The following is a 27,171-nucleotide window of genomic DNA, read 5'->3' as shown; positions in this document are numbered from 1 at the left end:
GTTTATGTATCTTGTCAGGAGTATAATCTCACAGCATCCTGTAAACTTGTTAGCATCAAAATCTTCATATTAATGACACAGTAGATCACAAAGACCAGTTTAAAAACCATTGTTTGCTGCCTACTTGGATTTCAAATCTGCCTATGTGTCTGCCTGCTCTGACAGAGCTGGTGAAAGGAAACAATTGCCTTGTGGTGACTTAAGAATACAAGTTTATTTTCTGAACTTTCTCCTAAATAGTTACTTATAGGGAACAGGATGGGGGGTTAAAAAAGTGTATCCTCACAGATATATGTCTTCAGGACTCTGAATCAACTATGTCTAACCCATCAGCAGAGTTAAGGCTGTTGCAATCTAAGTTGACAGTCTGTAAATATTTACCATCCAAACCACCCTGTATTGTTTCTTTGTGCTGTCAGTTCTGTGGAGCTAATTTTGAGTTGGTGAGATGCTGATGTAGACAGGAGTGTTTCTGGGCATGTGCTGCACTCCAGTGCCTGCTGTCTCAGCACACACCGGTCGAGAGCTGCAGGAACCAAAACAAGATGACCAGTTGTGCTGTGGAGCTCAGCAGCCCCGGAGTTAGGTAGTAGTGTTTGCTGTTGATCATACTCGGAGACTAAAACCTGACCCTACTGAAGTTAGTAGTAAGAGTTCCAGCACCTTAGATAGGGTTAGAATTTCTGTTTCTCTTCAGTAATAGTGTTGTGAAGCCACAGTCCTCATGTGTAAGTACTGTCCTCCAAAGTGAATTTTTAAACCCAGCATATTGTCATTTCAGAACAAAATATAATCCTTTTATTTAAATTAAAAATTAGAATAACAACTTTAATGTCAAAAACCTAGGCATACACAAATTTATTCTTTTGCTGGGGTTGGTGATAAATGGAAGATTAAAATGTGTGGTAGAGGTATGGCCTCTAAAATAAAATTAACTAATTCATTCACCAGTGCTGTATTTGTTGACATACTAATTTATTTTAATAATGCCTAAGACAGTCTCAAGTTAGTGTAAACTCGATAACATGTTTATAAAACCTGAACCTAGGTTGTTTTGAACTGAGATGTATGGTTGTAAATCATTGCAATCAGGTTTTTAAGGATATTGAAACATCTAAAGGTTCAGGTGGGCTTCAGTAAAATCACAGAAAATGTCACAGTAAATAACTCCTGTTACCAGGCACTTTTTTTGCCAGTTTTATAAATAACCAGGCCCTTATAAACACATGTAGCATTTCCGAATGTCTTTACAGAAAGTAAGCTGTCAAGTTCTGACTCTGTGCTTCAGAAAATGGGTGGGAGAGTTAATAGATTGAAGAAATAAAAATAGCTCTGCAAAGTATAATGGAGTGGTGGGTGATAAAATCAGCCTGCTGACCTGTTGCTTGGGGTGAAGCTTGCTAGCAAAGGCAGTGAAACAGCAGCACTTAGTACTCATTCCAAATAGGCGCTGGCATCCTCCTGGACTGTTTCTTGGGGTGTGAAACTCTACAAGTGGCTGGATGACTGGAAACCTGGAGGCTGGCTACTGTGCCAGTAGTGCTTCTCTGTGGCTAAAGCAGCAGAGAGCTCAGTATAGGCTAGGTCCCTTTACATTGATCTTACCACCAGCCAAGACTTTAGGCTAGCAGAATTGGTTTACTTTATCCTGTCAAGGAAAGAATCTATTTCTAAACAAATTTGCAATGCTGGAGGAGGGAGTGCAAAAGAGTAAAAGTTAATGTGTGACTCTCAAACCAAACTTGGGAAGAGTTTTCTCAGTTGCTTCTGTCTGCAGTCACTGTCTCAAGTAAAATATGTTTGTGCAAGACAAAAATGCAAAGATTAGAAGAATGATCCGTTATCTAATGCTTTTTGTAAAAGAAAAGATTAAGTAATTTAATAATCACAGCTGGGGGAAAAGTTGGTTTGAAATGCTAGTTCAAAAACCTGAATTTTGCTGCTGCCTGCTGTAAGGGACATGACAAGGAAGCTGGGCTCAAGCCATTTTGGGTCTGACCATAATTGTCCATTCTTAATATTGTTTTTCTGTCTTCCTTGGCTAAAATGGACTCCTGCAACCTCCCATGGGCACCCCAAGTTTCTTCTAGCCTGACATAGGTCTACTGATCCTTCTTCTATCAGGGCTTCACCTTTTGCTCTACGACACAGGGCAACAAGAGAAGAGCAATTTTGTTTACTTCCTCTTCCCAAATCTTCCTGCATTTTGTATTCATTCATATTTGTTAAAGTGAAGGGGAACATACAAATTACCGTTTTTCTTCTTTTTCTTTCTTTCCACTCAGGAAGATGACACACTGATTTATTGTGAAAATCACATATTCTCATTGAATAATTTTTAAACCTAGCTCACTAGTTCCAGAATATCTGTTGTGCTGAGACTATCTCATGAAAGCCTGACATGATACAGCTGGTGCTGATGTTGGGGCCAGTTCAACTGAACAGTATCCCTGTCATTCCCTACTGGTATGAGAGGACCCAATTTGTGGACTAGGTTGTGAAGTTATTGGGAAACAATACAGTAGTAACTGGAACAATGCATGTATCACCCCTCAAATGGATTAAACCCACATGTGTGGCTAGGTGACTCCAAGCTTTGCAATAGCAGTTTCTGCACTGAAAACATTGACGTTTATCTCAGAATTGCATTGACTATTAAACCTTAGTGTTTCTGTATGCTCTCACTCACATTTTCCTGTATTGATACTGTGCCTAATTTCATTCCTCTTAGCAATGCAATTAATAGCAAGCTTTGAGAACTGCAAACTTAGGGAATGCATAATATCAGAGCTGGATTCCATCTAAATATGTTTGTAGGTGCACTCCTTGATTGGAACATGCACTGAAAATCTGCAAACAGATTCATCTATGTTACTGTAGGAAAACAGCCAGAAGCACTACAGCCTTGTGTCAGAGAAGAGTATTAAACCTGTGTAAGTCCCAAAGTCCCTCTAGTTTTCTGACTGCAGGGAAAGTTTCATTTTCTGCTGCAAGATCTTTAGGAAGCTGGGTGTCAGTGACTGTAAGTAGGTTAGCTCAGCCAGCTGTACCTCTGTCTGTATCATTTTCCTTAGCTATCAGTTGCAGAGAACCGAGAGAGTTTTTTTGGGACTTTCTAGTAGCTGTCACAGTAGCAATGCAGTTGTAGCTTGCCAGGATATACGCAAGCATATGTACCAAAACTCCTACCATAGCATATAACCAAGAACTGGTGAAAATTAGAGGAGGAAAGATGTATTTTATGGGTTTTTTTTTGGTGTATGTATGTGTCATTTCATATCTAAGAGCCTGTTATTAGAAGAATTTTATGTCTGTTTACCTAGAAATGTGAATAGATGGCTTAATATCATAAGGTGTTAGGGATTTAGATAGCTGGAGCCTTGGTATTTCAGGAGCTTTTTATGCAGCAAGATTTCACACTTATATTTTCTCTTCTGGTTGTAAAAGTAATGTCTGCCTGAAGAGTGTTTTTCAGGTCATAAATCAAATTAAAGAAAAAACATGCATTTTGTGTTACAGGTTTTTGTTTCCAGATTTTATGTTTAAAAATCACTGGGTTAGGAAACACTGATAGAGTAAGAACAGGATATAGACCAAAAAACAGGAAAGAATAGAATCAGCAAATTTCACTTTTTCTGTCTTTTGCTTAATGATTAATGGGATAGGCATATAAAGTATATAACTCCAGGAAACTTAGTTTTTGTTGTTAGTAATACCTATTTTTCATATTTTTTATGATGAAATTTGTTGAGTGGGAAATTGGAGGAACTGGCCTTGTGAGGACCCCCCCAAATGGGGCTGTCCTGTGATGCTGTGACACGTGCAAGTTGGTAGCCTGCTGATGGAGCATGAGCACTGCTGCTTCAGAGCTCAACAAGAGCTTTTGCTGTATGTTGTGTAACATGAAACTGGGCAGAGAGGGGTTTCGGGCAGCTGGTACTAGGAGCAACATTCAAGGTAAACTCTAAGCCTTGCTGCTAATCTTAAAGGCAAGTAAAAGGAAATGGTGCAGTCATGTGACTTCACCAAGTGTATTGTAAACTGAATAATGGGTAAAAAGGGATTCTAAGTTGACAGAGAAGATTAGTGTTACTGGTGCTCCTTGTGGTTTTCTGGGATAGAGGGGGCTCTTGTCAAACATTTAAGTTTGCCCTGGTTCTGGTTTTCTTTTTTTTTTTTTTTTCATTTGTAACCAAGGCATTTCTTCCTTTGTCTCCTGCCCTTCTTTTGCAACTTTACACATTTGTAGCTTCTTGTGTGGAAATCAGTCATTTCCTTGGAATTTCAGGGAACTACATGTACATTAACCAGTAGAGAATGCAGGAAAAAAGATTTTGAAAATAATTTCTGAGCATATGTCTAGTTCAGTTGTCATGGGAAACTGGATCTGTCACTTCTGGATGGATGTTTTGCCCACCTTGTAAGCTCCCCTGTGTATGGCCTGGGATGTGTTGAAGGGAGAAATGCTCTGAGATCATTTGTATCCAATAGTGAACTGCATCTGCACAGCTTCTGTTCAAATCTTCAATAAGTTACCTTAGTTAGTTTTCAAGGCACCTCATATTCTCTTGATGCATATAGTTAGGTAATGCACTTGGCCTGTAAGTATGTAAGTCCTAAAATACATTTGAAACATGAGACTTTGGTTCCACTTTATGGGCTCACACTTTGTGAAGTCACTAAGGGTAAGGAAAAAGTTTTAACATCCCAGCCCTAAATTATTCTTTCGCATTTGTTAAGGTTTTACACATGCCTTGATTTGTGACATAATTCTGTGACAGAACATGCCAAGTGTTGGTGATTTCCTAAGAGTGAAACTGCATCAAATTTTCTTGTGTTTATGTTTAAAGTGCTTTAAATAACCTCCTGTCTGGATGCAGGCTTCTTACCCCTGGTGAAAATGTCTGACTACTAAACAAAATGGCCTTTACTTACATTATTTCTCAGTATGTTGCCATATAAACCATAATTTTTTTAATGGAAAAATACAAAGGAACTCAAAGAAAAGAAAAAAAACCCCAACCTTGTAGCCTGATAGCAGTAGAAATGCAGGCTTTTCTGTGTATGTTTTGAGAATGTAAACAGATTGCTCAGCCCAGGTTTTATCTGCTCCTTTTCTGAAGTTCTTTGTAACTTTTGCCTGGGAGTGAAGTATAGAAAAGTTAGCCTTTTAATAGTAGGATGGCTATTTCATCATATATTCCCAGTTTTGAGAATTTTGGTTTAAAGACAAATGGAATATTGAGTTCTTGGGGGTTTTTTAACCTAGAAAGTAGAACAAAATACCTTGAACTACAATTATGTGCTTATATATAGTATTTGAAGTAGACTTAAGCCTAGCAGACTGATTGCTTTGGTATTAAGATTTTTGAATGGGAAATGCTGTTTGTGGAAAGCAAACTCAGCCAGTGGTCAGTGGCTGCATCTCATTTCAAGGTCATCAAATGTGTTTTGTAAGGAGATGACCCTTTAGCTCTCGGAACTTCTCCTGGAATTACTGAGCAGTAATAGTGCTTCTTATTACTGGATTTCTGTGTAGGGAAAATTTTTAAAATATATTTTTCTTTCACCTCCAAAATTAAGAGGATAGTATTGGTTTAATTTAAATTACAAAATACATATAAGGTAGGCTACCGTTATTTAATTTATTGACCATTTCATTTTATTTCCCAAGAAATCAAAAGGGGGGAGATTAAGTCATAGTAGAAATCTGAAGAATTAATAGTTAATACGAGGGTGTTTTCACTCTTCTCTCTTCTCTGCAGTACTCTTCTCTTAGTTAAGATCCAGCCAGATTTTTTTGTTCTACTGTTTTGCTGATGGAGCTCATCTTGAGATGTAGAAAGAGTCGCTACCAAAACCAAGCAGTAGGAAGTTAGGCTTTAATTCAGCTTTAGAAAAGCAATTTTGTTCCCTTTTTGGAAATTCACTGCATCCTTCTAATGCAAGGTCACTTTCCTACTGACTAAAATGTCACCTTCCAGCAGGAGCATGCCATGAAGAATTTCCAGGCGACCACAGGCCTGAAACATGGGTGACAACTTTACAGAAATAGAAATAATCCCCCAAGATGTGCTTAAAATTTTTCAGAGCTGCTTTTTCTAGTGTATGATTGTACATGTGGCTCACAGCAGGCAGGTTGTATTCATATCAAGGTATGGAAAAAAATGCAAAATTTACAAAGCATAAAAATGAGAGTCCCTTTTGCTTTTCCAAATGCAGTGTGCACAATTGAATTTTAATAACTATATACACCTCAAATTTTTATGGCATAAAATGAACAGTTGTGTAAAAGGTGGTGAGAAATTATATGCTGTACTGTTACTTTTATTTAAAATATGATGTGGCTTTACAGCATTGTTTCCAGTGCTCGACTCTATACTACCATAAACTCTCATTATTAGTAACAGTGCAGCCAATGAGCTAGACTGCATTTCTATCAGAGGCTTTGTGGGAATTTTTTTTCATAAGGCAGAAATGGCAAAATTACTGAACTTCTTACTGAAACTTAGCAGTGAGTCATGTCTGCACGTTACTGCAAAACTGGTAAGAAGACAAATATTCATTGAGAGCAGAAGTAACAGCACTTTAAAGCAAGGAAAGAACCATAAAAATCATATGGGGGATAAAATTCAACATCTGATAATAGTTGTGATTTTGTCAGGGATTGCATTTTATGAAAAATGAATTTGGTGCCTCGTCTAGGGATATGCTATGTATCATATGGTAAGATCTTCCAGCATGTACTAGGTTGAGAGATAAAAAAATTAAAAAGGTTTTTCAGAAGATTTAGAAATAAATATCAATAATTATCTGTACTAAATGAGAAAGAGACAAATATCCTTCATATACTTTCATTAGTTTGTTTTGTTGGACTTTTTTTTTGCCCCTGAAATACTGAGTAGGCCTGAGAAAGCCTAAGGTCAAAAACCCCATTAAAACAGAGAAAAACATCTCTCACATATCTGCTTTTCAAGACTTTCACTTTCTAGTGCACATCAGCATGAAGCTACAGCATCTTACAGAACAGAATGTCAAAGAGCTTTTCACAACTATCCAAGTCCCAACCATTACTTGCTGCTTTGGGTATTTTCTGGCTTTAGCAATACAAAATTCTAAAGGTTAAAGGAATTCCTTCGGGACTTGGATCTCTAATGGAGTCAGTGTGCTTTAAATGAAAAGTTCTGTCAGTCTAAAAGAAAGTATGATGGAGACTTTTGTTTTCTAGGAAGTGGGGGCACATCCGTAATAATAATGGATGTAAAACATAGAGGGAGAAGAGACAGGGAAATGAAAATAACCTGTATCAGATAGTTAAAAAATCCCACCAAACCAACCAACCAACCAAAAAAAAAAACCCAGGGCAAAACAAACTACAGACATGAAAGTTCATTAACTGGACAGCAGTGACTGTGGAAAATCAGAAAACATGCACATTTTTTTGCAGAAAAGGAAAAACTCAGCTTACATTGAACAGGACAGTGCAAGAAACAGCTATATCAGTGATGAAGAGTTTAAAACTTTTTGTGGAATCAGAGACAAGAAAGGAAGCATTCCAGTGCAGGCAAGGTCCCTTGAGGAATGACAAGACCTTTACCTCGCCCCTTTTCCAAGGCATGTGGAGATTGTTAATGCCTGGCACAGACCAGCACTGCCTCACAAGGTTTGTTTCATCCCTTGTCCCAGTGTCATGCCTGTACTTTTGATAGTTCTGGGACTTTTGATAGTTCATAGAGAACACCAGTGGCTCTTTGAGGAGCCAGCATTCAGTGCTGAGGAGCTTTCTATCTAACTAAAGGCAAAAAACATGTTCTATAGGTACTTCTTCACTGCTCTGTTTGGTTACATGTGTCTTTGCACACATCAGGTGGAGATGAGAGAGGAAAACAAAGATGCGATTTTGGAAGATACTTGGTGAAAAATGTTCTGCGCACAGACCATTAGAACAAAGCTTGTTTGGAGGTAACATCATGTTGTGGTTTCAGACTGAGAGGAACCATTCCATGTGTAGTGAGATGTGTAATGGATACAGAGCACATTTTGAACAGTCTGTGGTTTCTTCTTCATTTCTCTGTCCTGCCTGTGATACACACAGGAGTCTGGAATTAATGCCGAAGTGTTTGGAGCCCTTGAGTGGCTCACAAAGTCCATGAATAGACTTTTCTGGCCATGTGGAACTGCCCTCTTTTTTCCCTGATGAAGATGGGCACCTGCTGCTGTATTCACTGCTTGTGTGGCAGGAGAGCTGCTGCGGAGTGTTCCCCATGGCAGCCATGGAATCCCTGGTAAAAGGGATCCATTACCTTTCAGGTCAGCTACAAGGTATGGATCCTTGTTGTCTCATGACTGGCAGCAGGAGCAATGACTTGTGGAGGAGGAATTCATAATTCATTGGAGTGTCTTCTCAACCTAGGCATAAGCTGCCATTTAGGCATTGGGGAGATGGAAGCTAATGAAATCTATGACAAAAACAGTCTGACAGGTTTTTCTAGAAATGTAGCTCCTCTACAACTGTGAATTGCCATAGAGGAGTTCAATATGAATTTTTGAGTTGTACATGAGGTTTTTTCTGCTCCCTCAAAGGATTTAAAGGTTGAGTGAAGCCCTTAGCATCATTGTCTATTTGGAGTAAGAATGAGTGGCACTTGGTGAAATAGTGAATAATTCAGAGCATCTGTGGTGGAAGGTGGGGACAGGAGTAAAATAGTTTGGATTTTTTTGCTTCAGCCAGAGTTTGGGGAGTAGTTAATGCCTAAGAAAGAAAAACTTTGAACTGGAGACAGTTTCTGAACAGCTGGTGCAAGGCAGCCTGGCTTCATTCATAGACCTTACTAGAAAAATAGAAAAAACTAACACAAGATATAAGGAAGGTGAATACCTTTATTTTCTGAAAAGCATTTGCATTTGCCTGATGATGCATGATGCAGGGAGAAAATTTCAGACAAGCCTGAAGAATACAGTAATGTTATTCTACCTTTGGCCAGAGCATGGCTGTGGGTGTCAAAGGGCAAAAATATTTTTCTAGCATTTTTTTCTTATGATTAAATAAGAAAAACACTCTTGGACAATGATTCTACTGTTAGTGTTTGGTTAATTACAAGCTTGAAGCTCTAAACTCATTTGTGGGATGATACTCATCAAATCTCTTTTAACTGACACACACAAGTTCAAAAATAGCACACATTTAGATGAGGACTAAAACACTTTTGCTTTCTTACCCATCAAAAGATTTGAAAGCATGTGGGGTGTAGAAGATGAAGGGTATCTGAAGTCATGAGGGTTCCCTTCTGTACATACATGATTTAGTAACAAGAGACCCAGTATGAATTAAGTTTTTTAGTACAGCAGAGGGTGTCTGGGGCAGGTAATTTTCTTCTTTTGTGTTTCTGGTAGGACTACTTCTCTGGGGGTTTATAGGACTCATCTCTAAACTATTGTCCATCATGTCTGCGTGCCCCTCAGGAGAGTTTCAATAGCAGGGTACGATGATTTATTTTGATAGTAAAATCAATCAGATTTTTAAAAAAATCTACAGATTTTTTAAAACTTTCATTTCTCATTTTTTAAGTTTAAGTGGTAGGATGGAGGTAAAATTATTGCAGTAGTCTTCTGGGACAAGAGAAGGTGAGAACTGGATTGAGAAAGAAGGGTTTCATTCCTGAGGCAGTGAAAGATTAAATATCATAGAGAGACAGTTACTGAACTCCACTTGTGTCACAATAATGTTGCCTATTCGCAGATAGACATGCCCTGCAGATACTTCAGGTGTGGTGTTTTTACTTTAAAAAACTAATAATGCAAACTGTTTTATCTCTGGAGTTCCTCTCAGTACCTCAGTGGGATTACTGTGGCTAGAATTGCCTCTGTGCTTTGGAGCTGTGTGTCCTTCGTAAGCCACTCTGGGAGCGCAGTGTGGCTTTTGTTCAGGATGTCTTTCTTTTATGATGGATGGGAGAGGGATTGACATATGTATTGGCATGTGGGAAGCAGAGAATTGGCTTTTGGACCAATGGAGAGTTGAAATGAAGCCAGGCTACATGGAAAGACTCAAAATTCAGACTTTTTTCTCCATGTGGTAACATAAAGGAAGCCAGCATGTCAGCACTTGTTAGTCCATTCGCAGTGCTGAGTTGCTTGTACGATATGGTCGGCCTTGTGTGAGTGACTGATGCCCCTGCAGACAGTGCTTTCAGGAAAAAATAATTCCTGTACATGAGGAAGTACTATGAGAAACATCAAGATGTTAAACAAGATGATTCTTGGACATTAAATATCCAAATGGTAAACACTGCATTATAATGTGAATCTCCATAATAAATGTTTATAACTTTAGCCGTCCACCACAGTTGCAGCAGTTCAAGGGATTGGTATAAAAGAAGATTAGAATATAATCCTCCCACTATTTTAATCCACCTGAGGAAATCCAAGGTAGATGCTTAAAAAGTTACTAATATCTAAAGAGAAAGCATGCATAGAATATTAATATTTCAAATTATTTAGATTTAGGAAAGTCATAGGGCTCCATATAGTTCCACACACAGAGATTTTACACAATTATGAAGATTTTTGTCAGAAACTCTGTGGATAATTTCAGTTTTTGATAGCCTGTGAGCTAATGTATATTCATTAACTAAAAGCAACACTGGAAGAAAATAAAGTATACAAAAACAAAAGCTAAGGTGTTTTTTTTGTTTGTTTTTGTAGTTGTGTTGAGGGGGAGTTTTCAAGGGGAACTGCTTTGATGGGAACATTTTGGAAGACATGCCCCAACTGGAAAAGTTTTCAAGTAATCTTAGACATCAGATCACAAAAGCAAATGATTACAAGTTGATAGATGGTATCTAGCCCAAAATTCTAAAGATTTTATAGTAAGTGAGTTCATTTGGTAAATGTAGTGTAAAATTTTTCCCTTTAATGGTGCTGGGAGCTTGGAAAGTGTTTGTGCTTGTTTTGGTGATTCTCGGTGTTTTGGAAGGGGCTACAGAATGGGGAATAAATAATAAGATTATAAAAATTGTTTTATTACATTACGCAGCAGTTTAAAAATAAGGGCTACTATTTGTTGCAAGAGGTTGTTCTGAGAGTGATAAAGAATTCATCTCCAGATTTGTATGCTTGAAATTCAAATTTTTGATGTATATACAGGGTGCAGTGTTAAAGCTCCAAATTATACCTAGTGGAGAGCTCGTCAATAGCTGCAGAAATCTGGCTGATTCAGAGGTCATTCTTCAGCATGAAGGTGAACCTCTATCCCTTCACTAAGACCCCAGACCCAGAGATGGTGTTCAACTACATCTCGAGGTACCTTCTGTATTTCTGCCAAAGAGGCAGAACCCATCACTGTAAGTTGTAACCTGAGTGGTTGCTCAAACTCCTGTCTCAACAAAGGCATAGAACTGGAGGGATTTTGGAGAAAGACAACAAGAATGATCAAGCCTGTGAAAACCTTTTATGTTAAATAGCTGTATAGGTCAGGACTCCTTAGCCTGCTGTGGAGATTGTTGGAGATGATGGTGGAATATGTTAGAGATCCACTGAATTACAAGTGGCATGGTGAGGGTGGAAAGGGAGACGTTGTTCACCACTGCAAGTGTGAGAGGGCAGCAAACAGGAAGTGGCAGGCAGCTATGAGAATACAGATAGATACCTTTTTTATACCAGTGCCAGTCAAGGAAAATGATAATCATGAAATGAGACCTACTAAAAAACAAACACATAAATAAATTCTTCCCCTTCCCACCCAGTAGAGGAATGCAAGTAGGAATGAAGGTGACTATGGCCAAGATTAATCAGGTTTCTGTCTTCTTAAAATTATAGGGTAAAAAAAAAAAAGAGACCTGGAGATTTTCAGAGTTGCTACTAGTTTTTATTACTGTTTTAAATCTGCCATCGGAGTGCAAGCTGGGATTCCTGGGCAAGGCATTAAAGGCTACCCTAGAGATAGGACAGACTCCCAACTCCGTGTGCAATATTCCTAAGGAATAGTATTATTTGTTCCTGGAGGCTGAACATAAACTTGGTCTCCATCTTTGGGGAAAGTAGGAACACTAATCCTGTGTACTGAGTGTTGTGCCCCATTAGACATTAAATATGCTAAATACAATTGGGACATTCTGTTTAATTGAGTACTTTCTGTTTTGTCTTTGCCTATGAGGTATCTGAAGAATGCAGGTTTTGTTCTACCATTCTTTCTTGCTTCCTTGCGGCCATATGTGAGGCCATGGAGTAAACAGAGATGAATCTGAATGGAAAAAAAATAGCTTCTAATTTTAAGGTGAACCTTAAGTTTACTTTCATTGACACAGAAGCAACTGTGATGTGAAGCAGAAGATTCTGGGAGAATGGGAATACTGCTTTTGTGTCATTTTATGCTGTTTTAAAATTATAATCTGAGAGTTTAATTTCTATTAGTTCAGGGAAGCACTACATTTATAACAAAATTTACAGGCTTGGGCTATAGAGGTGGCACAGTTGAAAAGTCTGTCAAGATTTCTGTAGCAATGACCTATTGACAGGAACCTCCAATTGCTGGTTAAAAAAATAAGTTTTGGGCAATATTATATGCTTATTGGTTGACTCTGTAGATTTTTTTTTTATTGAATTTTTCAACCTATTTAAACATTTTTTTCCACCTTTGAAAGAAGAAATGGTGTTGCTTTCTGCTTTCATCATTAACACTATCTGAACTGCTCTGGACATTAGGCTTTAATAGTATGCTTTAAAAATACAAACTATTCTAGTTTTGCTCTTTAAAAAAGAAGTGGATAATACTGCAAATTTGCACTTCTTGTTAATGCATGGTTTATGCTCAGTATGTTCTGCATATCACATAAAGAGCATACTACTGGTACAGTGTGGGAGACTTTACATATGATCTCATGTTTCAGGTCATTCCTCAAGCACAGGGCAGAAAAAAGGCTGACCTGAAGATATTTGCTGTGGCAGAGCTATTGCATTATCAATCAGAATGTCACTTCATAGGGCACATTGATTCCTTACACACCACTTCAGTAATCACCACGTCGGTGATTCAGTGAACTGATTGTTCAATGTGAAGCAATTCGGAGAGATAAGGTTTTATACTTCTGCAACAAGAATGTCAAAAGCAGGTTGAGGGGATATTTTAGCTAATCTGCCTTGTTTTCAGACCTCTGCTGGCATGATGCTGGCCTAGCTTCCACAGTGAAATTTGGCACTAAGAGCTGTGCTCCAAAAGGCTCTCCAACAGCCAGTCCTGTTGCTGTGAGCAAGCAGGGAAGGTGATGGACAGCACGGAGTAACAGCAGTGCCAGTGCTGCCTCTGCAGCCAGGCTTGCTGAAGTAGAAGGTGCATTTTATTTGTCTTTCTGGTCTTTGTATGTGTGCAAGCCTTCCATAAATCTAGGCAGTCTTGGTGTGCACCTCCTTTGCCTGTGCAGGAAGGAATTGGCAAATGGTGATCAATGAGCTGAGGGATTTATCTGAAATCACCTGGATGGAGGCAGGATTTGGACAGGGATCTCCAAGGGCCTGATGATCTTCCTCACTACTAAGGCATCCTCTTGACTTAAAGACAACCAAGATGGCGTTGTTCTTCCCCCAGGTGAAATGCCTGACTTGCTTATCATTTCCTCCAGGGCCTTTTATGATCTTTCTGGCGCTTATCTCCTCTTTGCCATCTTTTGCCCTTCGTAGTGTGCCACTGAACAGAATCCTTGCAGACAAGCCGAATGATATTCAACAAATGAAGGGAGGTGTAGAAAAAAAATGCAGTTCACCTGGTCCTTTTTTCAGACTGTACAGGCAGCTGGGAATCCTAGTCACCTGAGTATAAAGACCTTGCTTTATTGTTACGACGTGAATGCTTATTATTGAATTACCCAATAGCTATAGGAAAAATTAAGTATTTATTTTTCCCTGTGGAGTCACTGTGAATTTGCACACATGTAATGTAGGTGCATACAGTGTCTCAAGTGCTAATTTGTATCCCACTAATTATAAGAAAGTCTGGAGGAGTAGATCAGATGTAGACATAGTTAACTAGGACAGTTATTACCCATCATATATGATATGGTTCTGACACCATTAATGTTTTAAGGGCTCAAAAAAAACTTTCAAGGGAATTGGATTTACCTTAAAATCCACTAATGCTGTAATCCATACAAAGATGAGCCCTTAATTTGAATGCAGAGAGTTAGAGTATTGATCATCACTGTCCTATGCTCCTACAAATTATCTGATAGTTTGATATGCTTTACTTAGGAATTTAAATGTCACTGTATCCATTTAACAGATGGTGAAACTATAGCACAGGGTTTGTGAAACACATCTAATTAAATTCAAAAGTGTTAAATGGATGGGTATCCATTTATACCGTCTTGATAAAAAAGGTTATGTTCTAGTGTATTTAGTTAACTGCAGTGGTTAGGATTCCAAATACTCTGAAGTGTAATTTGAAGTCTGTAGATGTAGTTAAGCTGACATTCTCACGTTGTGGAATGGCTCCTGTCTAAAAGAAGGGACCCTTTCTTTGTCTCTCAAACATATGGAGAAAAAGGAATGTTTATGCTCAGCTTAGCAAGAAACTGCATGAGAGAGTGTTGAAAGTATTTTGGATTTATTCCTTGAATTACTGTTTTCTAATCAATTCCTTGGATCAGAAATGGGCTAGTTACATTTATCTGGGGTAGCATATCTGAAATTTATGTGTTTGATTAGCCTTGAAGAACTGTCATTTTTAAAGAGTTCTAGCATTTTCAATATCAGACTTAAGCTGTGCCTTATGGCAAATACCAGTGTTTGAATATGCTAACATAAATGTTTTTCTACTCCTTGAAGATAGAGTACTTAATGTAATTGGTAAACCAAATGATACCTAGCACTCCATTGTAATGTTCTACTTTACATGTAAATTATATTTTCAAGCACCAAATTTTTTCTGAGTTGTGATTAATCCTTGAAATAAAGGGGGAGGGCAAAACAGCTAGTTTGTTTTTAATGATACATTCCTCCTTTGGGAAAGATTAACTATGCATAACTTTGTTGAATTTAGCAATTTACAATGAATTGTTGAGTTGTCCGTGGAGACCAATTCTGTTCCTTCAGGAGAGTTTGTCAGGTTACATTGTGCTCTGTTTCTCTAAAGGAAAGAAGCTCTTATGTGTCTATCTGTGGCAAGAGGTAGTAAGTTCCTTGCTACAATTTGAACTTAAATAAACCTAGCAAATAAAACCAAGCTGTAATCTATTTGATAGGTGAAGAAAAGACAGAGACAGAGAAGACAACTAATTCAAAACATGCTCTTATTTGGTTTGCATGTCAAAATTTCAGATGGCATTTGGTGTTGGGTCTCATTCCTATTTGCCTGTCACATGCTCTTAGCTGGTCTTTAGCTTTGTTGGTTGCCTTGCCTCCTCTTCCTGCTGTTTCCCTTTTTCAGATTGTACATAGATATTAATGACTGATTAATTCTGCTAAAAGACCTGTTTGCTGTCTTCTGAACCTCTTAAGTCCCACAGGAGAAAGTGGGAATGTGCAGTAACATCTAGCTTAATCCCTTCAGGTGAGGGGGAAAGCATCTGTGCAAATGTTGGGGATTCCTGTGGGAAACTATGGTGGATTCTTGCTGGCTGAATCTTTTTTTGTGTGGAGTCAGTAGAAAACACCTCACAAAATATTTCAAATTAGTGGGAAAACACTGTCACTTGGGAGTGCTGCTGGGCCCTTTTTTGGGAGAGGGAATACTAGCAGAGAGTGCTGGAGCAGTGGGATGTAACAGTGTGTGGGCTCAGAGATGCTGCAGGCTTTTAAAGGTTATTTAGTGGAAGAGCTTAATGGATAATGATCAAGTGCAACAAGATTTACATATTCAATTTAGTGTGTTATGCAGCAGTGTCATGGCCTTCCTTCATTCCAGCACAAGAAACAAAACATGGTTTCCTAGCAGTGAGAATGTTGATGCTCCTCCTGGTGCCAGGTGTTGCACTGTGTGTATGATCTGCCGTGATGGAGTGGGTGGTTTGGTTTGATGGATACTTTTTTTTTTTGCTAAAACTGTACTGAGAGCTGGCATTTGAACAAGGAATGGTGATGAATGAAAATGCTCCCCATCCCTTTTACTGAAAATTAGTATTGTGTATGTGGGACTGATGGGGAATGACAAATTCACCAACCAAAGGTTTGAATTCAGACTGTTAGAAATGACAGTGTATCTATCTCTCTACTGATTGAAAAAAAATTATAAATGTAAATAGATCTGCCAACCTGTGTTCCCCTGACTGGGTTTTGACTCTGTATTTCAAAACTGTGAAAGTATTTGGATGTCAAGTGAATGATGTGAAGTATGAAAGAGAAATAACTTTTTTTTTTTCTGTCTCTTCCTCTCCACATTTCCCAAAACTGCAGCCACAAGAATAAGTCTTCAGGCTGGCCTCACCCTTCAGGGACCTGGAGCTTGAACCAGGGGACACCTTATGGATGGGAGATGACGGCAAACAGAGATGGAAGAGACTACTTCATCAGGTAAGTGGGCAGAGTGAGCTGTGCAGTGTGTGGCACAGTGCTGCAGCCCTTCTCTCAACTCTATCACCTTGGAATCCTAACTCCTGCTTCAGCCCTACACAATTAATGTTCACTGGTTTGGTTTATGGCACAGGAGTAGCTCAGACTGTGCTTTACTGCACTTTGCTTTGGTACTTGGTTACTTCATGTGCTCAAGAGAATGCTGATAATATAAGGACCTGTAACTCTTTGAAGAATTACAAGTAAGGTCATTAACAAAAGATAAGTAAAAAATAAAAATGCCATGTTTAAAGAACGAGGCAGGAGGTCAGTTCTGACTGAGACTTCCAACGCTCCTCCATCTCTGCCATATGAGGTCTTTTGGTTTGTCTAATAATTATAGTGGTAGTGAGAAAGTGTATGTTTTAATCTTTTATAGTTCATATACTAACTCTTAGCTTTTCCACAGTTTTTTTAGCTCTGGGTTGAAAATAAATGTCAATATGTATGATAAATCATAAACATAATTGGCTTTTCCCATTGGAAACTGTGCATAATTATTCTTTAAAATCACTGAGATGGCTTGGATAAAATGCATTTTGCCATTCTAGCAAATGTACTCTTAGACAGCTTTGGAACTTCTTCGCTAAAAAGGAGTGATGGTAGTGAGTTAGCAGAACCATTGGCTGCTTGGCATTCATTGCTTTAGCTTACATTTAATTTTTAAGGTTAGAATTTTGATTCTGTTCTTGTGAAGTTTTTTTAAAAATTATTATTTCATTTTTGTCTTTATCAACCTATTTAGAAACTTGGAGGTACTTGAAAAAGTCATGGATGAGAATTAGAATTCTTTTAACATAGAGTAGAAGGATCAAGCTTATTTTTACTTGACTGTTAAAAGTCCTTAATTTTCTCAAGATCCTTCAACTGCAAAAAAAGAATTGTAAAGCATAAGAATGAAGGTCCCTGTTACTGTGCTTTGCTTTCCTAGCCCTTTTGTCCAGGGGGTGTGCCTTGGCTTCCTAGGAGGCATTTGCTTTTGGAGCCAAAGCAAGATTTGTAGCAGCCTGGTGACCTGAAGGCTTTCAAGATTTAGAGCAATTTCAGACCTGTCCAAATTGGAACAAATTTTCTGGGTTAATGAGGGCTCAGAAGCTGACTTTGAAATGTCAGTTTCTTCCTTCAACACATATATGTCATGCTTTGGATGTCTGAAAGATGAACAATGTGAAGCTGAATGCCAGGCACAATATAACTGTATTAGCATAGGTTTTCTGCCTGAGTTAATTAGGCTTGTGAAGGTGTATAAGTGAGCCTTCCAAGTACTGTGCAGATCTGAGACTGTTGTTTCTGTTACTCAGGTTAGTGAAGAGACCTGCACATCTCATTCTTATTTTCTGTAGACTGTTGGTATGTTCTCCTCTGTGTGTATGAGATTCATTTGAAAGATTAATATCCTGATTCTGAGGACAGGCACTACATTTGATATCTCTTTTCTCACTAGTCACATAATGGGATGCTGCACTTGTGTACCTGTCAACAGTTGTAGCTTACAAAATGCAGTGCCTTAGTACTCATTAATTTTGCAATTTGGGAATGTTTACTAACCCTCTGTAGCTAATGATTATTTTGTTTATTTTTTGAAATGGTTTTTAGTACCTTAAAGTGCCACATCCCTCTCTTAAATTGAGAAAACTACATCTAGGAAAAAAAAATCCATAATGGAGTGCTAAATTATGCCTTAAGTAATATTAGGCCTGTAGTTGTCTTGTTGTTGGAGTGGTTGTTTTGGTGTTGTTTTCTCATGCTCTTAGAAGGTGCTTGATTTTTATTCTCTTTTGGGCTCTGGTCTTCTGTCCATTTTTCCCTGCATGTGGATAGCAGACTACTTGGGAAAAAATAGTCTGCTCTGAGGGCTAATGAGCATGAGGCCTCTGAAGAAGCTGATCTGTAGAAGCCTTTGATGTTTTGTGCCAGGCTTTCCAACCCATTGGAATCTCTGAGCAGTTTCAGGTGCAAGTTGAACACTGCTACATACCTACACATTGCATGGTTTACAGTACCTATTCCCGTATCAAATGTTTTGAAGCAACAGCATTGGCTGTAGCATGTGCCCAGATGTGCTTCCAGACTAGTGATGTGTCTTACATGAAATGGCACTCCCCAGGAAGGCATTAAAAGCCGGTACTTTTGGAAACAGAATAAAGCCAGGGAACCATTTGGAACCACATGGTGCTGCCCTGAGTCACCAGCCACCCATCATTACCAGGGAACATCAGCCCAGATGGCTACTATGATGTGACTGGGTAGTTCTGTGACATGTATCTTGGTTTTAGAAGAATGACTGAAGACTAGATAGAACCAGTGACTTGCCAGTGATTCCTCTGTGGAGGTGTATATAGTATCTGTCCTTACAGTGACTGTTATTTGGCAGAGAAGCTCTCTCTGGCTTTCAAAACAACTGCTTTTGCAAATACTACATGAGACTACATAAATAAAAACAGAATTTAATTTTCCTTCCTTCATTTTTCACACCTAGATTTTAGGAACGATATAGTGAGATGATTTTTGACAGTTATGCCAATAAAGACAGGAGAGAGATCAGCGAGATAGCATTTCTTATTGTCTCTAAGGCCTTTTATAGCCATGGAGATGAACAAATTGCATCACACTGAAGGAGAAAAAGCAATTCAAATACTTTGCTTGGTTTTGATTAAAGATGTATAAACCAGGTATTATCACAATGAAATGTATGCATAAGTTCTGTATGAGGAACTAACATAGTTCATAGTGACATTAACTGCTTTTTAGTTAAATAATTTACTTTGTGCCATATGTATATATCCATTCAACTGCAAGCAGACTTATTGAAATTTTGAAATTGTGGGAGGAATAGAGAATCCAGGAGAATCTTCTGGTGAAATGAAATGTAATTATGTAGTGTTGGTGCAAATGCCTTAAGGCATGAATGGGAAGAGATGTTTATTCTTTCTGCTGAAGCAAATTTGATTTCTTTCAAATCTCTGAAAGCCCTTATGACATGAGCTAATCAGGGGCAGCTTCCATCGCCAGGCAGTGCTTTTGTAAAAGTGTGAGAAGAATCTCTTATCAAAATATTTTCAGATGTTGCTATCAATTCATTATCTCTTCTGTACAGATGGCACAACCAGGGTCATTTTGCAAACCTCTAAAATATTTTTTCTTAAGTTTAGGCTATGGTAAATTAAAGTTTCAGAACTTCACCCATTCCCTTTTAACTTGCCCCTTTTACTTGAAATAGCATTATGAGATAAGTAATACATTTCAGTATGGGAGGATGGCAATCATCTAGTATTCTTCCAGCATGTTTCTCTACTCCACAAGCTGTATTAAGCTGGACTTTTAATATGAAATAATTTGAATACAGTATATGTAACCACTTTGAAGTCCTACATGTTTAAATTGCATTTATTATATAAATAATAAATGCTGTGTAGTATATGATTATGAGAAATTCTGTGACGTTAATTTAAATAAAAGCATGACACTTAATAAAAATGGTTTTGGTGTGAATATAGCATTTCAAGGAGATAGTATGTGGAGCAGAAGGTTTTGGCTGATTTTGTGTACAAAAGGTTTAGCCTCATGGCAATTTCAGCTCCTTATTTTTGCCACTGCTGTGATCTTACTGATTTTTGGACCTCTACATTTTTGTCCTTTCCCTTGTGGAAATCTTGTTTCTTGTCAGATCTGGAGGGAAGTTGATAGAAGGAAATAAACTGGCAAAAGCTAGTAAAAAGTCAATCCTATGGAGAAAGCAATAAATTTTATGTCAGTTTTGCTCTGAGCCAATCTCTTGCATGGTCTGATGAAGTTGCAGAATAGTTTAGTATGGAAGAATCCTCTGAAGGTCAGGCTGTCCAGCCTCCTGCTCAGATCACAGCTTATACCAGGTGACGAGCAGCGTTGCTGCCACACTGAAATATCTGACTGATTTGAGAATAGGGTTGCAACAGAGTTGTCTTGTCTTAAGCTTCCCTGCAACTGCACTTGAAGGTACAAGTTGAAGTAACATTTGCTGCCTTCAAAAGTCATACCTTTTTGATTCCTATTGGCGTTTAATTCCAAAGGAGTGAGGTACATCGGTTATTTCATGGATCTGGTTTCTGTCATTCAAATAAAGACCAGAGAATGCCAAATAAAATTAGCTGAAAGGAAGTGTAGCCCTTCTCATGTGGACTTAAAGCAACAGTGGTTCCACTAATGTGTAGTTAGTTATTAGACTCTCAAGATAGAGGGGTCTGTTAGGTCAGCTGATTCCCATACCCTTGTTTGCAAGAGGTGCTATTGGTTGTGTTTATTTTGCTTTATTATTTTTATTGGTTGTGCTTACTTGCTATTGCTATTGCCTGGGAGAGGATGATGGGGTCTGTCTGTGTTTCCACTTTGGTTTACTGTCTGTTTGACTCCCTGGACCCTGACCATCTGTGTGCATATTAGCTTGCTTCTGTACTCCAGTCTGGAACAAACTGAGCAAACAGTTGGGATCTAGGCAAGAAATTAAAGGAAGCACACCCAGATATCAAAGCCTGCAGCATTATTACTGCTTGGCTTGAAACCACAGGTCAGTCTCCAGAGTGCACAGCAGAGCTGGGAGAGAACTACTAGTCAGAAGTCTTTCTAAATCTTGTTTCTGTTAATATGACGAGGTTGCTACAGCAGTTGAAATTACCAGGTGACCCATCTAGTGGATGAGGGAAACTCTGAGGATGTAGGCTACTTGGACTTCAGCAAAGTCTTTGATATTGTCTCCTGTGACATTCTCATGGAAAAGCTGGCAGCCCACATCTTGGACAGGTGCACTCTTGACTGGATTAAAAACTGGATGGATGGCTGAGCCCAGAGAGTAGTAATGAATGGTATCACATCCAGTTGGAGGCCAGTCACTAGTGGGGTTCCTCGGAGCTCAGTACTGGAGCCAGTCCTGTTTAATATCTTTATTGATGTTCAGGATGACGGGATGAGTAAGTTCACAGATGACACTAAGTGGGGTGGGAGTGTTGATCTGCTGGAGGGTTGGAAGACTCTCCAGAGGAATCTGGACAGGCTGGATCAATGGGCTGAGGCCAACAATGTGAGGTTCTGTAGAGGAATAGACTCAGTGCAGGTAGCTTGGTGTGTAGCTGCAGTGTGAGCTGCAGGTTGAGCTCTGTGGGGTGGGAGCTGGTGCTACAGGCAGGAGGCCATGCACTGCCAACTCTCTGCATAACAAAGGGCACAGGGACCTGTGGCCCAGCCAGGTGACTGGACACTCAGAGACACAGCAGGAGCTGACGATCCCAGACTCTCTGTGCTTAGACTGTAAGGGTATAAAAGGTTTCCTTTTTTCTGAGTCCATCCTTGGAGGCATCCAGCTTGAGCTGTTATTTTGTTATTGCACCATGATTCAATTATTCTAAGCACAGAGACCTATGAGACTCTGCTATGGGAAACTAGGGGCTGAGCTGGTAAGGAGACCTGGTCTGACTGTGAGTCTGGGGTGTGTAGATGTGAAGGGGCCTCGGTCCTGGTTTAGGTGGTGTGAATGTGACAGAGTGACTCCTGGATGGTCAGACAGGGACAGTTGAACAAGCCTAAGTTGCTGGCTCCTGTCACAACACCCCCTGCAGCACTACAGGCATAGGGAGAGTGGTTGGAAAGCAGGCCAGTGGAAAAGGACCTGAGGGTGTTGGTTGACAGTAGGTTGACCATGAGCCAGTGTGTGCCCCGGTGGCCAAGAAGGCCAACAGCATCCTGGCTTGGATCACAAATAGTGTGACCAACAGGACCAGGGAAGAGATTGTCCCCCCATATTCGGCACTGGTGAGGGCACACCTCAAATTCAGTGTTCAGTTCTGGGCTCCTCACTTCAAGAAAGACACTGAAGTGCTGGAGCGTGTCCAGAGAAGGGCAACAGAGCTGGTGAAGGGTCTAGAGAGCTGAATCATATGAGGAGCTGCTGAGGGAGCCTGGAGAAAAGGAGACTGGGGAGACATTACTGCTCTTCTCAACTACCTGAAAGAAAGTTATAGCACAAAGAGGGTCGGCCCCTTCTCCCAAGCAACTAGTGACACTAGACTAGAACGAGAGGACACAGCCTCAAGCTGCACTAGGGGACATTCAGGCTGGTCATCAGGAAGAATTTCTTTGTGGATAGGGTTGTTAAACATTGGAATAGACTGCCCAGGTGGAGTCACCATCCCTGGAGGTGTTCAAGAAATGACTCTATGTGGCACTTAGTGCTATGGTCTAGTTGACAAAGGTGGTAATTGGTCAAAGGTTGGACTTGGAGGTCTTTTCCAACCTAAATGATTCTATATCACATCATATTTGGATGTCTTGGACACCTTATTTTTCACTAGTGCTTTTGTATTTAGTAAAAAAAAATATTCTAGACTTCTTCCAGGTGCATCTGGCAAGCTTAATTCTTTTCTCTAAGGTATGTTATCCTGCATATAATATCAGCTCCATGATTTTTGGCTTGTGAAATCATTATGTTTAGGTTGTCCTTGTTTGGCTTAGTAGCTATGCTATTCCTGAAACATTAAATTCTTAAATGTCAGCTTTTGCCCTGTACAGAAAATAGAGGTAACATGTTTCTGTCCTTTGATAACTAGTGTAGCTCACAGCATCCTAAATTCTTGGAGCATACATGGTACAGTATTTCTTTGCAATAAAATATGTTATGATATTCTTCAATACTCAAATACTTACCTACATTTTCTTTAGTGGTCTTCATCTTATTTTTTCAGGGCCTGCTGTGCTTAGAAGAGGGAATTCAGTTGTGTTTTCTGAAAGTTCACCTCTGTGCCTGTTGCATGCCTCCTGTCTGGCCTGCGTGCTCCTCCTTGTACACCCAGTTTTCATAGCTGGCCAGCAATGTGGAATGGCGCAACACAATCATTGATGATATTAATGGCATATCAATCAAGCATCCTGCTTATTAAAGACCACTAATTTATACCAGATGCAAAACTGAGGCTCACAGCCTGCTAATCAGTTTACTTCAAAATAAATAAGCACAGAAGATGATCAGACCATTCAGCATTTTTTAAAATTATTCTTTTCTTTTGTTATGTTTAGCCTACCCCAACCATCTTGTACATGTGTTCCATAAGTGTTTGCTCTGTTGGAAGGTTCTGAAAACCATCAACAGATATAAGTAATTATAATGAAAACCATGATTGTTATTATGGTGTTGTTCATCTTTCTGGGTTTTGAAAAGGCTGCTGTTATTTCACCTTAAAGCTACCATAGTACATAAGGCCATAATGAAAGTTTGAAGTCAAAGGAGCCACCTTCTGCCCTGTAGCTATGATGTTATATGGCACTTTATTGAGCACGTTGCATTCTTTCATCTCTAAGTACAGAAACAATGTTGACTGTATTCACAGGGGATTTATGTGGTACTCACAAAAATATGAGCAGCCCAGCTGCTGCTGCTTCATTCATGAAGGCACTTGCCACTTGTGCAAGGTGCCTTTACTTGGGGTGAGGGCTGTGAGCGGAGGCAGCCCGTGCGCCGGTTTAGTGCCTGCAGCCAAAGGCTGACTGCCGCGTGCATCCTCGGGCATCTCTGCTCCCAGGTGAGATGCCAAGGGGAAAAAAGGCAGAGGAATCACACTCTCTGGCCCACTTATTCCTGAGTCCCTAAAAGGGACATCCAATGAGATTGAATGGCAGGCAGTTTAACAGTGATAAAAATAGTACAACCTATATAATTAGCAAATAGAACTCTCAGCTACAGGTACAGTAAAGCCTAAAATGCTTCATAGGATTCAAATGTACATTTGAAAAGTACATTTGTAATAAGACTTTCACTATTAAATTACATAGGATTAAAAAAAAAAATTAGAGCAGATATAAAATCTTATGTTTCAGACAAGCGGGTGAGTCAGCTGCTGACTGCCTAGGGCTAGGACGAAACTTCCTGTATTAATCAGGTTATTCTATAATTACGAGGTTTCTTGCACCTTCCTCTGAAGCGGGTGTACTGAGTGCTGTCAGAGGAAGAATACTGGACCAGGAGGACAACAGGTCTGATTGGTATGGCGATTCTTGATTTTTTCTATCTCTTTTATGTTTTTGTTTTTTTTTTTTTTTTAAATTCCCTTGTCACTAATACAGACAGTTGATATGAATAGTGTGCTGTTAGAGAAAGAGTGCTACTCTGCTTCTTTCTGCATACAAATTTGCTTTCTGTTGCTAAGGGTTTGACCTACTCAAGGACAGGATCATATGGTGGAAGGGGGAGTGGGTCTAGAAGAGATGAGCAGCAGCAGGGATACACAAATACAAGTGACTGTTTAAAGCAAACCTGAATAATTAGAAATGAGAAGAAGGAAAATTATATAGCAACCTGTTTATGTCAGTGGTTTGCCTAGAGACTACTTGGGTATGGTGAAAAAGAAAGTATTGCTAAATCAGCTCAAGCTCCTGAAAAGAGAGGATGATTTAAAAATGGTCCTTCCTCCACAAAGAGATGTTGCTCTATCCATAAATATCGCAGTCATAAATATGACAGACAAAGTGATGTTAATACTGGCTGGGATAAATAGTTTTTATAATGGAGGGAATGATAGCAAGGAGATAACGGTTTGTGGGGTTGTTTTATTTTAACTAGAGCATGGAAAAATGGAGAGTTCACTGCATTGTAAGGCAGCTGTACCTAACCTGGTTAGTGTGCTGTAACTCAGGAGCTAGTCACAGCAGCATGGCTCTGTCCCTCTCTTCTGGCTTGCAGTTCTTGAGTCCTCTCGGCACACACACAGAACCCTCAATGGCTGAACCAAGACTATTTCTCACACTGGAAAGGTGAGGGAACGGTTATACAAGAAGGTGTGAATGTGGGTGAGATTCCCCAGAAGAGAAGAAAGTTTTGCTCAGTCATTTGCCTTGGGTTGCCTGGTGATTACACCTAAGTGGAGTACAGAGAATCACACTGTGGGCCTCTGCTACAGCAAATTCAATGTTTCCGAGCTAGTCCTCTGTGTTTTCTCCAAACACAAACTGGATGGGGACACCATGAAATTCAAAGAAGTATTGCATCCTGAACACTGTTACTCTTGTATGTTTGAAGGTGGATTAGGGAGGAACGAAACTTCTGGAGCAGAACCTGTATAGGGAAAATAAATCAAGGTACCCTAACCCAGGATCACAGTGTACATTAACACAGAGAGGTGCAAAGATTAAATCCTCACTATTGTTGGAGTTCACAGTGTTCTAAGTAGGTGTTTCATTTGGAATAACAGCATCTCATCTGTTAATTGCACCATGTAAATGCTTTTGTAGAAGCACTGCTTTGGTACACCAAGATACCCTTCCTGGGAGTGTAAAACAAATTAATTCTTGTAAACAGTTTGTGTAAGAATGATAGTCCCAGATGGAGTCTGTTTTTTCAAGCATCTCTCTTGTAAAACAGTGTGGTCCCTACAGAACTGAGATTAAAAGTGTCAAATTCTGGTTCTGAAAAGCCATGCAAATGGTTGGAAGAGTGGTAGTGGTTTGTAAGAAGCTAAGTCTTATCTTGGGTCACATGCTGGAATCCCAAATGATGCAAACTCAGAGACTCTGCATATGAAGTTAAACCAGGCTACGTAAAAATAAAGAGGGGAATACAGCCCTAGAAACACCTGAAAGGTGTTTTCTGCAGCCTGTACACTGGGGCCTTAGTGGCCATGAGCTTGAAAAATTAAAAAAGGCAAAGCTGTCTGATACTTGGTGATGGAACTGAGACCTTTCACAGCAAAGTCTAGGTGAAAACTTCCCCCAGAATTTCAGTTACAACATGAAGAAAAAAATGTGCAGAAGCTGGGTTATAAAGCTGAAAAAAAAAATAAATATGAGAGTTAGCACAGTATATTGCTGCTGTTTAAACTGCATAGGTGAAGTTCACCAGTTCGTCATGGTATATGTACAGAATTTAAAACGAGTTATTTAATGTGTTATGCCATGCCAGGAAATACCATATTGATATACCTTTCCAGCAGATATTCATATACTAAAGAACTGCATGCTGAGGTATATGGAAGCCAGCACTTAAGAAGCCTAATTTATCCTGTTGGATTAATTTCTCTCATATTAATATATTTACAGTTTTCTGTAAAGAAAATCGAGTATAAGCCTCCTGTGAAAAGTTCTTGTCTGTATTTATATTGTAGAACAGGAAGATAATTTGTTTTAGAAAGACAAGATGATACTGCCAAAAGCTTACTGAATTTTAATTCTTGTTTAGTTTTTAATTGCCCTTCTTGCAACAAAATACTGCCTAATTATACTCAAAATTCTCGGCTCCCAAATCTAATTCTAAGAATCCTCATATTTGTATGTTGTCACATACATATAAGATTCAGGTAAAGAAATAGTTCAACTGAACTTAAATTAATCTAGTCACTGACAACATTGTGACTCACTGCAATATTTTGAAAGCCATTTGTCTGAAGTTTGCTGAATCCTGGACCGTTCCACAGCATAACTTCAATTTAAAATAAACCAATCAAACTGTGTCACTGCGCAATTAAATATCTCCATGGTAACAGGGATTAAGCTCATAAGGTAAAGACCTGCTGACAGTGCAGAGATTATTTCAAATTTCTGGCTCTTCCAGCAGTAGACAAATGAATTTACATTTTCTGTAGTGAACACTGGGAGACATAAAATGAAGGCGATTGAGCT

General features: G+C 39.2%; 1 protein-coding gene across 1 annotated transcript in view; it reads left to right on the top strand.

Moving 5' to 3' along the window:
- The window catches only part of FRMPD4 (FERM and PDZ domain containing 4), a 307,719-nt gene that overhangs the window by 173,291 nt on the left and 107,257 nt on the right, over nt 1–27,171 (top strand). The window contains exon 2 of the mRNA XM_069003569.1: nt 16,384–16,500. Coding sequence (XP_068859670.1) covers nt 16,384–16,500 — 117 coding nt within the window. The remainder of the gene's footprint in view (nt 1–16,383; nt 16,501–27,171) is intronic.

Source organism: Aphelocoma coerulescens, chromosome 1 (assembly GCF_041296385.1).
Source record: "Aphelocoma coerulescens isolate FSJ_1873_10779 chromosome 1, UR_Acoe_1.0, whole genome shotgun sequence".
Taxonomy (NCBI): domain Eukaryota; kingdom Metazoa; phylum Chordata; class Aves; order Passeriformes; family Corvidae; genus Aphelocoma; species Aphelocoma coerulescens.
Note: the sequence above shows the minus strand (reverse complement) of the source record. Positions and strands in the feature narration are given on the sequence as shown.